This window comes from Eurosta solidaginis, chromosome 4 (assembly GCF_040869045.1).
Source record: "Eurosta solidaginis isolate ZX-2024a chromosome 4, ASM4086904v1, whole genome shotgun sequence".
NCBI lineage: Eukaryota > Metazoa > Arthropoda > Insecta > Diptera > Tephritidae > Eurosta > Eurosta solidaginis.
In genome coordinates, this window is record NC_090322.1 from 81,010,479 (window position 1) to 81,025,867 (window position 15,389).

The 15,389-nt window shown below is 38.4% G+C and overlaps 1 protein-coding gene across 10 annotated transcripts in view; it reads left to right on the plus strand.

The window, feature by feature from the left end:
- Socs16D (Suppressor of Cytokine Signaling at 16D) overlaps positions 1-15,389 on the plus strand; it is a 687,555-nt gene that overhangs the window by 260,024 nt on the left and 412,142 nt on the right. For 9 of the 10 annotated variants that reach the window (XR_010952689.1, XM_067782188.1, XM_067782190.1 and 6 more), the window contains exons 7-9: positions 8,652-8,742; positions 8,897-9,004; positions 9,060-9,192. Coding sequence is in view for 8 of the 10 variants with exons in the window: in XM_067782188.1 (XP_067638289.1) it covers positions 8,652-8,742; positions 8,897-9,004; positions 9,060-9,192 (332 nt within the window). In the remaining 2 variants the exon portion in view is untranslated. Of the gene's footprint in view, positions 1-8,651; positions 8,743-8,896; positions 9,005-9,059; positions 9,193-15,389 lie in introns of those variants that run through there. The other variant, XR_010952690.1, reaches the window with a different exon arrangement.

Consider the following 15,389-nt stretch of genomic DNA (forward strand, 5'->3'; position numbering starts at 1 on the left):
TATCACAAAGCCCGATAGACTTCATCCCTTGCGCGATCAAAACATTTCTCGCCACCAGCCTGGTGATGGCATTTTTCCACGCTATAACTTAAAAAAATATATGGAAAATAGTTTTGGATTTTTAATGCATTTTCGTACATTTAATGCAATATTTTTTTCATCTTAATAAATGGAAATTCAAGGACTGGTACAGAAACTTCTGCAAATCTCGCCGGTCAATAAAGACCTCTTATAGACCGAATTTGTCCGGTCCCCCCCCATAAATTCAGAAAACAAAAATTTAGAAACACATTTTTTCAGAAAACATTAGTCAGAACCCTTTATTGAGAAAGCCAGAATTCATAAGTCAATTCACAAAGTAATCAGACAGCAAAAAAAACCCCCAGCGGGTTAGGGGATCAGAGTTACCCGCGGTAGGTATGGCTGTCGTAAGAGGCGACTAAAATAGCAGATTCAAGGGGCTGTGTAGGGCAACCCTTCATGTTGCCAGCGCAATATATAGCTTCTCCAAACCCAATTGTCACCTATCCGCGGCGAATCCTGTTTCACTAACAGACGAGGCTCTGGCGACCCCAAGCTCCTCATGGAACTTGGGGGTGGGGAGGGAGGGAATGGCCTGAAGGTTTAATGTGGCCACATAAATCGTTCCCGAGATGGTGGGGCTAGCGCCTTAATGGTGCTATGGTACCGGAGCGTACCGGATCTGTATCCGGCAAAGGACCATTACATCGATAACACTCCCCAAAGCCTTCGGGGAGCAACCTTATCGCTACAACAACAACAACACAGCAAAAAAACATTAAATTTTGCGCGAGCAACGTCGAAAGAAGGCGTTATATTCAATCTAATTATGGAATATGTATAATATCACCAAATTGGGTGAAGTCCATACAAATAATACAATCGAAAGGTGGCACAACGTCATTCGAAGTGCGTTTGGACACACCGTAACATATTTAATTGCATAAATAACATAAAAAACGACCAGGCAATAATAGAAACAAAACTGTAGCAATTTTCAACTGGAGGCGAGGCATATCGCAAGAAAAAATATAAAGACTTCGTTTTTTTAATACTGTAGATTCAAAAGATCGCGGGTTCGAATCGGGCTCAAGGCCTAACAATAATTATTTTATAATTATTATTGTTATGATACATTTTTTCTTAATTGAAACAACAAAAATTGTTAATACGTCCCAGAGCACGGGGAAAAAGTGTTAATAAATATGACGCTATGGCATCATTGCCATGAAACAAGTCCAGTTTTACCATCCATTCTTCAACAGATGTCGCAGTGCTGTGAATATCAATTGGCAAGAAACAGCGTAGAAGTAGAAATAATGAAGACAAACAAACAACCGCTGTGACAGCTGAAGGTTATAGCAGCAGCGCCTAAACGTTGCCGATGAAAGAATTTAGCAGTTCCCGAAATGGATATGTACAACGAGCTTTGGCAGTTGTCTAAATTTTTTTCTTTCTTCTGTTCTAATTAAAAGTTTGTTCAATTAAGAAAAATGTATCATAACAGTAATAATGATAAAATAATTATTGTTAGGCCTTGAGCTCGATTCAAACCCGCCATCTTACAAATCTCTAGGCCGATATAACAACAAAAATTGTAAATTCATTTTGTTATTGTACCGAAAAAGATAAACATGAAAAAAATTAATTAATTACATGCTTGCTATTGCACACAATTAAAAATTTTATATTATACTACTTTTTCTAATAATTCCTTCCAAATAAATAAACGTTTTTGAATTTTGACTTCTGAATTTTGCCTTCTGAAATTTGACTTCTGAATTATCACTTCTGAAATTTTACTTCTGAAATTAGACTTCTGAGATTTGACTTCTGAGTTTTGACCTCTGATTTTTGTCTTTCTAAAAAAGGGTTCTGACTAATGTTTTCTGAAAGAATGTGTTTCTGAATTTTTGCTTTCTGAATTTATGGGGGGCATCAATTTGTTCATAGTGGTACCAGAATTTGAATGACGACCAAATGGAAGAACCCCAATCAGGTACCAGGACTTATGTTACTGGCAAATACTAGAAGTTTTCTAGGACCTAGCTTAATTGCTGCCTCGAAATCTTGCAGCTCAGCCGCCCCTAATAATTGGAGCCTTGACCTGGCGAGCGCAGGACACGAACACAGAACGTGCTCAACCGTTTCTTACTGCAGCTCGCACTTCCTACACCTGCTGTTACTGACGAGGCCTACTTAAAAGCATGTGACGCCAGAGGGCACGCGGCAGGTATGCCTGTCGTAAAGAGGCGACTAAAATACCAAATTGATTGAAGGTGTTGTGTGGCGCAACCCTTTCAAGGGGTTTCCAGCGCAATATATAGCTTCTCCAACCCAATTGTCAACTTCACCTACCCATGCCCGTGATGGTCGGGCTAGTACCTTAATGGTGCTTGTTACCGGAACGTACCGGATCTGCATTCGGCAAAATACCGTCAACATCGATAATACTCCCCAAGGCCTTCGGGGAGTGTCCTTATCACTACACCAACAACAACGCCAGATCACAGTCTCCAGTTAGTATGCTCATCGTGAGCCTTAAGTCTTCTCTCTTCAGAGATATGAGCCACTTTGTGAGTGTAATATCGTAGGCTTTGCACATGATCTTAGAAATTTTGCAGCCCCACGCTTTTGTCCACGCCTTTCCTGCTTGATGGATCATATGTAACTCCTGTCTCCTTTTAATTTCTCCCAAACGGATTGGGACGTCTATCGTCGGTTTAGCGAGTGTTTGCCAACTCTTCGGCCTTTCCGATATCTTTTATCTCTTTATGACCGGTAACTCAGTATAGATGTATGGTCCCGCCGAGCGAAGTTTTTCCAGAACACTTCTTGATGAAGTACTGTGTAAGATTATTATTTTTTATTTATTTTTAATCGCCGCATGCCTATCTATATATACATTGAAGTGACTGCAGCTTAAGCACGCTTCCTCCGAAATTTCTTAGTCCAATTATGGACCTTATAGTGAATAATTCTAGATCGATTTTTTCCGCGTTGGCGGCTAATCCGACTACAGATGCCCAGGCATTTACATTTCGAAGTGCCTGATCCATCAGAGAAACCAGCACGTTGGCAACATTTTCTTACACATACAAAAACTGCTAAGTTTTATAATGTATTTCCGACCAGTTCTTGTTGAATCTGAAGGTATTTTATTAACTTTTTCCGGTCTAAGTTTTTTTTTTAAGTGCGAAATAAAATTACATTATTCCACTTTTCTAACCCAAAGTTTCGCTAATAACTTTTTAGCAGCATCAGGGGTACGTGTTTATTTGTTAAAACTGTTACAAACAACAAAATACGAAAAATGTTAAATTACATACAAAATATATTGAGTTTGATAAATCCGTGTGAAAAATCAACTAAAAACAGATAATAATACATAAAAAACCAACTTACAATATTGCACTCGGCCGAGGGTTTTTCCTCTTTTGAAATTATTTAAAACTATTGTTTTTGAACATACAACACTTTTGAAAAACATAAAAACATTGAACATTTATGGACAGTAAATCAATACCATCTTAACGCTATGGTAATCTCGTCAATACTAAAAGCTATTTTCCTAAACACGTAATGTAAGCAGATGCTATATTGTCTGTATCTTCTTTCTTGTTAATCGTCTTTTCTCTTTTTTCCATGATTATCAGGCTTTCTAAAGGGTATCTTGTTGTTTCTTTCCTTTCCCTGTCAATAATCTTCGCATTAGTAAAGTAAGCAGACTTTCCACTTGATACTATGTGTAGTGATAACGCTGTACTGTTTTTTTGTTTTCTTATATCCGCTTCATGTTCGCCCAGTCTAACACCTAAGGGACGCTTTGTTGTGCCAATATATATTTTGCCGCATTCGTCGTTTGATTTTCCTTTGCAAGTAATTTCGTAAATGACGTTGTTTTGTTGATGGAGATCTACAGGACGCTTTGTTCTTGTAAATATTGTTGACAAAGTGCGGTTTGACTTATAGGCAACTATTGTGTTTGTTGTTTTTATTATGCTGTGATCAATATTTTCGGTAAGTTTGGGTATGTATGTGACGCTGTAAAACTTTTTCGCTGCTTTCGTTTTTAAATTTCTTCTTTTGTTAGGTTGGTTGCTGGATTTCATGATTTCTTGGTTCATTAGCTCTCGTATTAGTGTCCTTTGATGCTGTTTCATTGTTCACCAACATACCAACAATGTTAGCCTCGAAAATAATTCTAGGAAAATGGAACCAAATAAAATAAAAAACCAATATTCCAAAGCCGAAATTCCAGGAGATATTAGATTTCTGCCTTAAAGATATTAATTATTTTATGTTTGATAATAAGCTTTATACGCAAACGTTTGGAATGCCTATGGGCAATCCAATTTCAACTACAATCGCTGACATTATTATGGATGACTTACTTGACAATGCTATTTTGGTACTTAAGCAACGATTTGATATAGACATAAAATTCATATGTAAATATGTGGACGATCTCTTGGCTATAATTAAACGTAACGACGCGAACATTATTCTAGATATTCTGAATAAATATCACAAAAACTGCAATTTACAATGGAAATGGAAGCCAACTCCAAAATACCTTTTCTTGATGTCTGCATCCATAGGGAGAAACACAACCTTTTTCTTGACTGGTATTCAAAACCTACCTCTTCTGGACGCTTAATAAACTACCTTTCCTCGCAGCCGACCAAATATAAGATTAATACAGCAAAAAATTTCATACATAAAATTTTGACCTTAAGCCACAAAACTTTTCATAGTGCCAATATACAAAAAATTTATAATATTTTACGCAGCAACAATTATCCTAATAATTTAATACTAGAGCTAATAAACCAAGAAATCATGAAATCCAGCAACCAACCTAACAAAAGAACAAATTTAGAAACGAAAGCAGCGAAAAAGTTTTACAGCGTCACATACATACCCAAACTTACCGAAAATATTGATCACAGCATAATAAAAACAACAAACAAAACACTTGCCTATAAGTGAAACCGCACTTTGTCAACGATATTTACAAGAACAAAGTGTCCTGTACATCTCCATCAACAAAACAACGTCATTTACGAAATTACTTGCAAAGGAAAACCAAAAGACGAATGCGGCAAAATATATATTGCCACAACAAAGCGTCCCTTAGGTGTTAGACTGGGCGAACATGAAGCGGGTATAAGAAAACAAAAGAACAGTACAGCGTTATCACAACACATAATATCAAGTGGACACTCAGCTGACTTTACTAATGTGAAGATTATTGACAGGGAACGGAAAGAAACAACAAGATACACTTTAGAAAGCCTGAGAATCATGGAAAGAAGAGAAAAGACGATTAACAAGAAAGAAGATACAGACAATATAGCATCTGCTTACATTACGTGTTTAGGAAAATAGCTTTTAGTATTGACGAGATTACCATAGCGTTAAGATGGTATTGATTTACTGTCCATAAATGTTCAATTTTTTTATGTTTTTCAAAAGTGTTGTATGTTCAAAAATAATAAATAAAGAGGAAAAACCCTCGGCAGAGTGCAATATTGTAAGTTGTTTTTTTATGTATTATTATCTGTTTTTAGTTGATTTTTCACACGTATTTATCGAACTCAATATATTTTGTATGTAATTTAACATTTTTTGTATTTTGTTGTTTGTTACAGTTTTAACAAATAAACACATACCCCTGATGATGCTAAAAAGTTATTAGCGAAACGTTGGGTTAGCTAAGTTTTATATTTCCATTCCATACCATTCGCACCAACACCAATACACAGATTTTGACAATTTGAAAAGACATGTTTTGTTATTGTACAGATGAGCCAACTATATAGTTGAACCATGCATAGACCCCATTACGATGTGATTATACTGCAGCTTAACCTTTGTTTTTTTGGAGCTGGATGAACTTCAATCGAGTTGAGACTGATTGCTTTTTTCGAGACATTGTTGAAAAACACCTAGGGCATATTCCTGGTGTTCCAGGGCTTTCTCTATCAGTATCGACCGGCCTGCCTTTGGCGTCAGCATGTTGCGCTCAAGAGAATAGCTCCTCGTTCATATTGTATTTTATACACACATCTATTGCTTAATATCTCTAGGGTTTTGAGCAAAAACGATATCAAACTAATAGGCCTGTAGTCTTTCGGGTGCAGATGACTGGCTTTTCCCGATTTCGGTATGAAGACTACTCGAACGTTTCTCTAAGATTGCGGGACTTGGTTCAGTTTTATGCAACCTTCAAAGATCATTCTTAGCCATTCTATAATCGCTCCACCGGCCGTCTGCATCATAGCAGGGAATATCCCATCTCAACCCGGCGATTTGAACTTGGCAAACGTTTTTATTGCCCATTCAATTTTGGTATTTGTTACCAATCCCTGGTTACTTAACTCTTCTGCATCATCTCCTGATGGAAAGTGTGTGTTAAGTAGTGCTTCAAGGGACTTTTCACTACTGTGAATTCGGCACAGTATTTCTTCGCCAAAACCCGCTTTGATCGGTTGATTTCATGTTTATAGATGCTCAACAGATCTCTGTATTCGTCCCAGCACTCCTCGCTTTCCGCAACTTATGCCAGCTTAAAAAACTTTTTCACCTGCCCTCTAAGAAGACTCACCTCCTTACTCCAATATAGTGGTTTTGCTTTCCCCTTGAGTCTTCTCAGTGGACAAGCTCTTTTGTACGCAGTTGGCAGCGCCTTTGATAAGAAGGTGTTGCACTCCTCTACGGTGGTATCCTCTTTAGGTTGCCCCAGTCTGCCTGATACAAATTTCTGAAATTTGTACCAGTCCGTTGCCCTAGGATTTCTAAAAGTTGTTTCCCTTCTCTACCCTCTTTAGGGGGACTCTGAAGCTGATATATGCATGGTCTGAGAAGGATGGCCTGTCAAGGACCCTCCATTCATACCCCGATATATCCTGCTCAGAACTCAATGTGATATCAAGCACACTGCTTGACGTAGGAGCAACATATGTAGGCACCCTACCCCTGTTGGCAACCTGTAGACTACTCTGTAGTATATAACAAAAAAGGGACTCACCACTATCATTAATATCGTACCCTCCCATACGCTGTGATGCGCACTCGCATCCGCGCCTATGACAAGTCGTCCTCTGCACACTTATTGATTCATCAGCCTTTTGACATGACACAGTATGCTTTGAACAAATTAGATTTGAACTGGCGTTTCATGACATATTTTAGCATCTGAAGTCAAGCCTTCAACAATGTCAAAAATAAATAATCCCAAGCTTATCGAAGGACAAGCCAAGAAGTGGCCGCCAATAGGGATCAGCCGACGCCAAGTTGGAGAAAAATATCGTATCCCTAATTAGGAAAAACCGGCCCATGTTAACGAGAGATGTTGCCGAAAAAGTCAAAACCACGCATGTGTAAGTCACAGCAATCAAGCAGAGAAATGCTACTAAAACGTACATAAAGAAAAAATGAAGTGAAAAACAGACGTCAAAAAGCATTTCCCGTGCACATAGACTCTATGAGACCAAATTGGCAATTAAAAATTTTTGTCTGACTATGGACAACGAACGTACTTGAAAAATGGACCTAAGAACATTGCGAGGTCCTCAGATGTAGTGCTTGCAGTCAGTAGGGAACATTCTTGATTCGGAAAAAACCATCCAAATAGAAAAGTTACGTCGTCTAATGGTCCAACTATATTTTGATCGCACTCGGCTCCAGCACATTAACTTGTCATCCAAAAGACTTGAATCCACCGAACGTGCCTGAGTTGCGACCAATTGAGCGATATTGGGCTCTGATGAAAGCAAAATTTTTAAAAATAGGGAAACTAACAAAAACAGATACGGAGGAGTTCCTCATGGAAGTAGAGGGTGGGGGCGAAACGGCTTAGAGGGTTTAATGTGATCTTCAATGATGCTTGTTACCAGAACGTACCGCATATCCGGCAAAGGACCATCAACATCGATAACACTCCCCAAAACCTTCGGGAGTGTTTTTATCGCTACAACAACAACTGTGTCGAACGGTGTCGCTAAAAGTTAATAAAACCGTTGTACAAAACTTCCAGAAAAATTCGGTCATATGGACAGCAACGAATAATTACATAAAATTTCTTTACTTGACATTGATATAACTATGTACTTCCGTGCAAAATAAAAACAAAAGTAAAAAAAGTGAATGTTAGTACTTAATGAACATTTTTTAATTTGCAGAAATTTTGCTACCACTCCTTAATTTAGTTAAATGCAAAAAAAAAACCTATTTGCATTATTTTTGGAAGGTTAATGCATTGAAATTTTACATTATCATTAAATTTTCTTATCTAGTTCATTGAATCTTTTCACTAAATATTGGAATAGAATGTGATATATGACCTGTTTAAAACTTAAATCGAACGAAAAATCAGTAGATATTTGGAAGGACTTAATTTCAGGAGACAAAAAAACTGGAATGGTTTCTTATATTACATTCACATTGCGCCATTAACTCTAGTTTATAGCCCATTTTGGAGTATAACAATACTGGCAAGCCCCAATATGGCGCAATGTGGATGCATTAATGAACTAACGAATGGTTTCAAATTCAGACTCAAATTTTGAACTTAATTCAGAAAAATCAAGATCAATAAATTTTAATATTTACCTCTTGAATCGCAGGAACATTTTCTTTTGGATCGTATGCTAAGTTTAAATCGCAGACTATTACAGAATTTATTGAAAAAGCTGTTGAACATTCGAGGAGTGGAAGGTGAGAAATATTTCTGCTGCATTTTCCGAATATTTTTGTTGTAATTTTTTTTCTGATTTCACTGTTTTATTTTATTACGGCAAAAATTATGTATATGGACGAGTAGTCACATCGATCAATAATCCACAAAAAAAAATATGTTGTCTTGTTTTAGGTACCTCTTTTTTTTGCACAGACGACCGGAACATGGACCGATGAGAGTACAGCTAACAAATCCAGTTTCTAGATTCAAGCACGTCCAAAGTTTGCAACATATGTGCAGGTAAATAAACTTGTTTATTTATGTTTTTCAGACATTACATAACAATAATATACAGATTTGTCATCTTGAAAACTGTTATACGCAAGGACTTGATAGAATCTTTACCATTGCCAAGAAGACTTCTAGATTATCTTAATTATAGACAATACTTCTCGGAACAAATTGAAACTGATGGATCACAAACTCAGGTAAGATCCCGATAACCCAGAGACCTTAAACTTTGAACAGAAATTTGGGCTCTATTAGGCTGTTATATTTAGGATAAAAGAGTTTTTTAGATGGGACGGGGATCGAGATATTTAGAAAGCCTATTTACAAAATGGGAATCTTGCGACAGCTATTTTCGAAATTTCCCGTAGAGCTAGATTCTCGAAAGTCCATTTACACCTAGTGGAATCTTGCGACAGCTGTTTGAGTAACCTCCCGTTGGACCGTATTTTTGAAACTAAGAACATAATTCAGAAGCATATCACAATGTGAAAAAAGGAAATAAAAAATTTCTAGGTGGTCCAGGGATCGTGAAAATTCAAAATATCGTCCGAACTTGGAAATGTTGCTATTAAGTTTCAAGAATCTTCCTGATAACCCAGAGATCTGAAGCTTTAAATAGAGCTTAAGTCTTTAATAGGTGCTAATATTTAATATAAACGTGTTTTCTGAATAAGATTGACATATTTAGAAAGTCCATTTACAGCATGTGGAATCGTGCGTCAGCTATTTGGGTAACTTCCCGTAGAGCTAGATTCTTGAAACTTATAACATACTTCAGAATTCCATGATGATGCAACCGAAAAAACATTTGATTTCGAGTTTTAAGGAACTTCCCTATAACGCAGAGACCTGAAGCTTTGGATGAAGCTTCGCGCTTTAATAGGTTGTAATTAAACAACCGCCGTGTTGTGATGGTAGCGTGCTCCGCCTACCACACTGAAGATCCTGGGTTCACTCCCGGGCAATGCAACATCAAAATTTTAGAAAAAAGTTTGTTCAAATTGTTTTCAAAATTTTTTCTAATGGGGTCGCCCCTCGGCAGTGTTTGGCAAGCACTCCGAGTGTAGTTCTGCCATGAAAAGCTCTCAGTGAAAACTTATCTGCATTGCAGATGCCGTTCGGAGACGGCATAAAACAAGCAGGTAGCGTCGCGCCAATTGGAAGAAAAATTAAAAGAAGCACGACGAAAATTGGAAGAGAAGCTCGGCCTAAAGTCTCTTCAGAGGTTGTCGCGCCTTACATTTATTTATTTATTTATAAGTAAACGGCTTTATTTAGCTTGACTCTGTGTAGCGAGCGTTGTTTACGAATTTTGTAATTGAAATTTAAGTAACTTCCCGATAAGCTACAAACTTGGAGTACAGTTCAGAACCCGTTGAAAATGCAATAAAAAGAAGAGAAAATTCCGCTAGGTGGTGCTCGATATCTTTAAAAAATGTTTATCTTTGGTTCAATTTGGCTCATATATGGAATACATATTACATACAGAAATAGAAATCGCTTTATGCACAACAATTCCCGCTAGTTGACACAAGGATCGAGATATTCCAAAAAATCGTATTTGTGGCCCCATTAGGCTCATATTTGGAACAAATATTAGAAATGACCTCAAAATACTTTGGAGTACGAGGAGGGGTATACGTGGCGCTTGGTCGAGTAAAGTCTTTGGAAGGATAATGTATTAAGGAGTTAGATTGCAACAAATTATCAGGAAAGAGTCCTTGTAATAATGAGGCTCTAAATGAACTAAGTAGAATGAGAAATAAAGGCAATTAAATAAAAACTAAAAACTTGAAAATAAAATAATTGAAAAAAAATTTTAAGTTAATCGGTTTTACTGAAAAGCATACTTACATTAAGTAATACTACTGAAAACTAGAAAATAATTAGGTAGGTCCTAGGTACTAGTTATCACACTCCTCATCAATCTAGGGCGTTGATCAGACAAATAAATAAAAGCGTTGGGCGCGTGAAATTTCTAAAAACGTGAGGCGTAGCATAACCTGATTACGGTTCAGTTGGTCTTACTTTACATATATGAAAATATCATTTGTAAAGATATGAACGGTTGACTATCAATAGAAATTTTACGCGACCCACGCTTTTATTAATTTGTATGATCAACGCTCTAATAGGTTGTAATATTTAAGATAAAGGAATTTTCGGGTTGGGGCATTGCTCGAGATATTTAGAAAGTCCATTTAGAATATGTGGAATTTTGCGACCACTATTTGAGTAACTTCCCGTAGAGCTATACATTTGAATCCAAGGAAGTACTTCAGAACCCCGTGACAATGCAACACGAGAGAAACAAATTTTCGCTAGGTTGTCCACGGATCGTGCAAATTCGAATTCTAATGTATTTTTTCAAAAGGTTAGAGGACGATTTCCGAAACTGTCGAGAATTATAGCATTCTCGACAAAAAGGGGCCTTTGTTCTCGATATCGAAAAAAGTGTTAGAATTTTATCGTCAATATCTAATGGGTTTCTAATGTGAATTTTAAGATGAAGCGCGATTAAATTCAATTATTTATAATCAGGGCTGCTCAACCCCTATACACTTGTAGCACTTTTGTTTTGCCCTGAATCATCGGCACAGATGCAAATTCACACTTTGAATATATGTAAAAAAAATGTTTTCGAAGCACTCCCGTATGCCCTCGCATATAAATAAAATGCATATGGTATTTTTGATTTTCATATGTAACGGCGAAGCAAAAACAATTTCATATGAGTAAAAATTTACAAAAACAAATTTACTATGAAAAAATATAAAAAATGTGACAGCACTGAAAAAAATTGTATAACAAAAAGTTTTCATATATTTGGTGTGTGCGAATTTTGGAATTAATAGTGTGACGGACTTATTTTTGCTGAGGTATGCCCAGTCCGTCCAGGGTTCCTATAGTTGGTGGGAGAACCTATTCCGATTGTAAGAAAAAAACAAACAAAGGAGTTCTGAAAATACGTTATAAAATTAACTTAAAATTAAAATACCCTTAATAGCTACTCCTATTCTCTGCCCCTGTCTCGATAAGAGTAGCTGAGGTAGAACCCCTCTGCCAATCTCTCCGTCAGTTGGAGTGGAAACCTCCTACTGAATATAAAAACTAAGCACGAAATGAAGTAGAAATCTGCAGGTCGTGTTCTGATCAGTGGTAGAAGCCCACTGACTGGTATGTCTATCTCCAATCTTCTGATCTTACAAGCTAAATTGTCGCCCTTATATACGATTTCGTACGTCGGCGGACGGTTATTTTCTAAAAAAAAATTCCTTAGTAACGATCCATCCGTAATAAAATTATGTAGAGCTACGCGCAGGCAGTCCGTAATTTTGCAATAACAATTATAAGAAAGAAGAATGATGATTAACAGCCCTATTCTGTGCACTTGACAAATTCACCATCTTGCTTATTTGTCAAGTTTGATAATTTATCAAGTAATTGCTATTCTATGTAAAAAATAAAAAGCCTTTTCGCTGACAAATTGTCAATAAGTCAAACGCTCTTGATAATTTAATTTATATGGATAAACTTAAATTAGAATTCTGTTATTGTGCGATCGAGAGAAAATGGAAGATTTATTACTTTTGCTATTATTGTGGGAAGATCCTCTGGGGATTTTGGGGGTAATTTCAGGACGGTTTTGGGGTCTCCCTCGGGGTCATTTGGGGGACATTCCGGGATGGTTTTGGGGTTTCCATTGGGTGCTCCCGGGGTCATTTGGGGGTCGTTCCTGTATCATTTTGGGGACTCCCTCGGGGTCATTTGGGGATCATTCCGGTACAGTTTTGGGGACTCCCTCGGGGTATTTGGGGGTCGTTCCGGGATGTTTATGGGGACTCTCTCGGGGTCGTTTAGGGGTAATTTTGGCATGGCTTAGGGACTACCGCGGGGTCATTTGGGGATCATTACGGGGAGGTTTTGGGGAGTCCCTCGGGGTCATTTGGGGATCATTCCGGTACAGTTTTGGGGACTCCCTCGGGGTGTTTGAGGGTCGTTCCGGGATGTTTATGTGGACTCTCTCGGGGTCGTTTAGGGGTAATTTTGGCATGGCTTTGGGGACTCCCGCGGGGTCATTTGGGGATCATTACGGGGAGGTTTTGGGAGTCCCTCGGTGTCATTTGGGGATCATTCCGGTACAGTTTTGGGGACTCCCTCGGGGTATTTGGGGGTCGTTTAGGGGTAATTTTGGCATGGCTTTGGGGACTCCCGCGGGGCATTTGGGGATCATTACGGGGAGGTTTTGGGAGTCCCTCGGTGTCATTTGGGGATCATTCCGGTACAGTTTTGGGGACTCCCTCGGGGTATTTGGGGGTCGTTCCGGGATGGTTTTGGGGACTCCATCTGGTCCTCCCGCCGTCATTTAGGGGTCGTTCCGGTATCTTTTTTGGGACTCTCCCGAGATAATTCCGGAATGGTTTTGGGGACTCCCTCGAGGTTATTTGGGGGTTATGTCCCCCAAATTACCCCCAGAGAGTCTCCAAAAAGATCTCGGAACGACCCCTAAATGACCCCGGGAGGACCCGATGGAGTCCCAAAAACCATCCCAGAATTCTCCCAAATGACTCCGAGGGAGTCCCTAAATCATCCCGGCACGACCCCAATTCACCCTGGGAAGACCCCGAGGGAGTCGCCGAAACCACCCCGGAAAGACCCTGAGGGAGTCTTAGAAGCATAAAACGAGACATATCGCTCCAATTGCTCATGCGTAGCACGTTCCACTTTTGATTTCTTTGAAAAAACTATGATTTTAAAATATTTGTTACAAAAAATTAAGAACAATATTTAACTCTTACGTTTTTTCCATTTCGCGATTGTTGCACTAAACCGTTGATTTAAATGAAAATAAAATACAGTCCATTAAAATAATAATTTATAAAATAAAAAAATAATAATAAATTAAAAAAATGCTTGCTTGCAGTGGGCTTTGAACCCGCAATCCCAGACGTGTAACTCGGGTACGTCATCCACTGTGCCACGACTCATACATCTACAAGCACATCAAATCACTCCCTTATAACTCACATTAAACTGCTCGCCCTCAACTGCCCCACGCTTAGCTAATTTAGTTCACCCCAATATGGTGAAAAGCACAGGTCGTAGAGCTTTTTAGAGTTGTCAAGCTATGCACAGAATAGAAATATTTGTCAACTTGATAAAAATCTTGATTACATGTCAACTTATTGACAATTTGTCAAGTACACAGAATAACCCCGTAAGAGTATCTACATACGCTTACATGCTAACATACATTTCCCTTTTCCTTTGTCATGCCTCTGGTTTGTGTGTATGTACATATGCATGCCTTCAGTCACGTAGGATAATCCGTTGTCCCGGAACTCAGCTTCACCCTAATATACATAGAAATCAGTGTACCTAATCTCGTACATACGTTTGTTGTATGCCTGCCGTGTTTTCCAACCTTCGCTTTACCTATTGAATTCAACCATTTGTGTTTATGCGTGTGTTCGCTGCCGATTGGTTCTGATGGTGCGTTGGCCTCGCTTGATGCTTTCGACTTCTGCTTACGGCGTGCGTGGGTGTGTTGTATGCTCGTACGTAAGTATGTATATCAAAATTCCAATTAGTAGCGGCGCTTATTTTGGCGGCTTACTGCTGATCTCCGTTCACTAAAATTATCATGTATGTTGTATTTGTAGTTGGGTGCATTGGAAGCGCAAAGAGTTGGTTGACCGATGCATTTTTATGTTTTGTGCGAATCCACTTCTCTTCCAAACGTTCAGTACATGTTAGGGTGATCCTATATTTACAATTTATGTGGGCGAAAATGTAAATATTTTGCTTGCGTGCAAAAGTGCGCAAGTTTAAATTGCACTTCGGTCCAGTAATTATTAATTCAATATACAACATAAAATATATATATATTTTGGCGCATAATTCTTAAGGGTAAATGTACATTTCGGGTACTTCATAAAAAATTTATAAATGGTAAATTCAAGATTATAAGTTCAATTATTGTATTGCAAAAATGTATGTTAAAAATATATATGTAATTATATGTTGTGAGGGTACAAAACCCTCGGTTTTGGGGTCCTCACACTCCCCCCTCACCTAACGCGGCGAGGCTTGCGGTCACCACGTGATCCGTACGTGGAAGTGTTGTTCGCCCATGCTGTTTTGGTCGTTGTTGTTGTTGTCGTTGTAGCGATAAGGTTGCTCCCCGAAGGCTTTGGGGAGTGTTATCGATGTGATGGTCTTTGCCGGATACAGATCCGGTACGCTCCGGTACCATAGCACCATTAAGGTGCTAGCACGACCATCTCGGGAACGATTTGTGTGGCCACATTAAACCTTCACGCCATTCCCTCCCTCCTCACCCCCAAGCTATATAGCTAAGAAGCTATATATTGCGCTGGTAACCTGAAGGGTT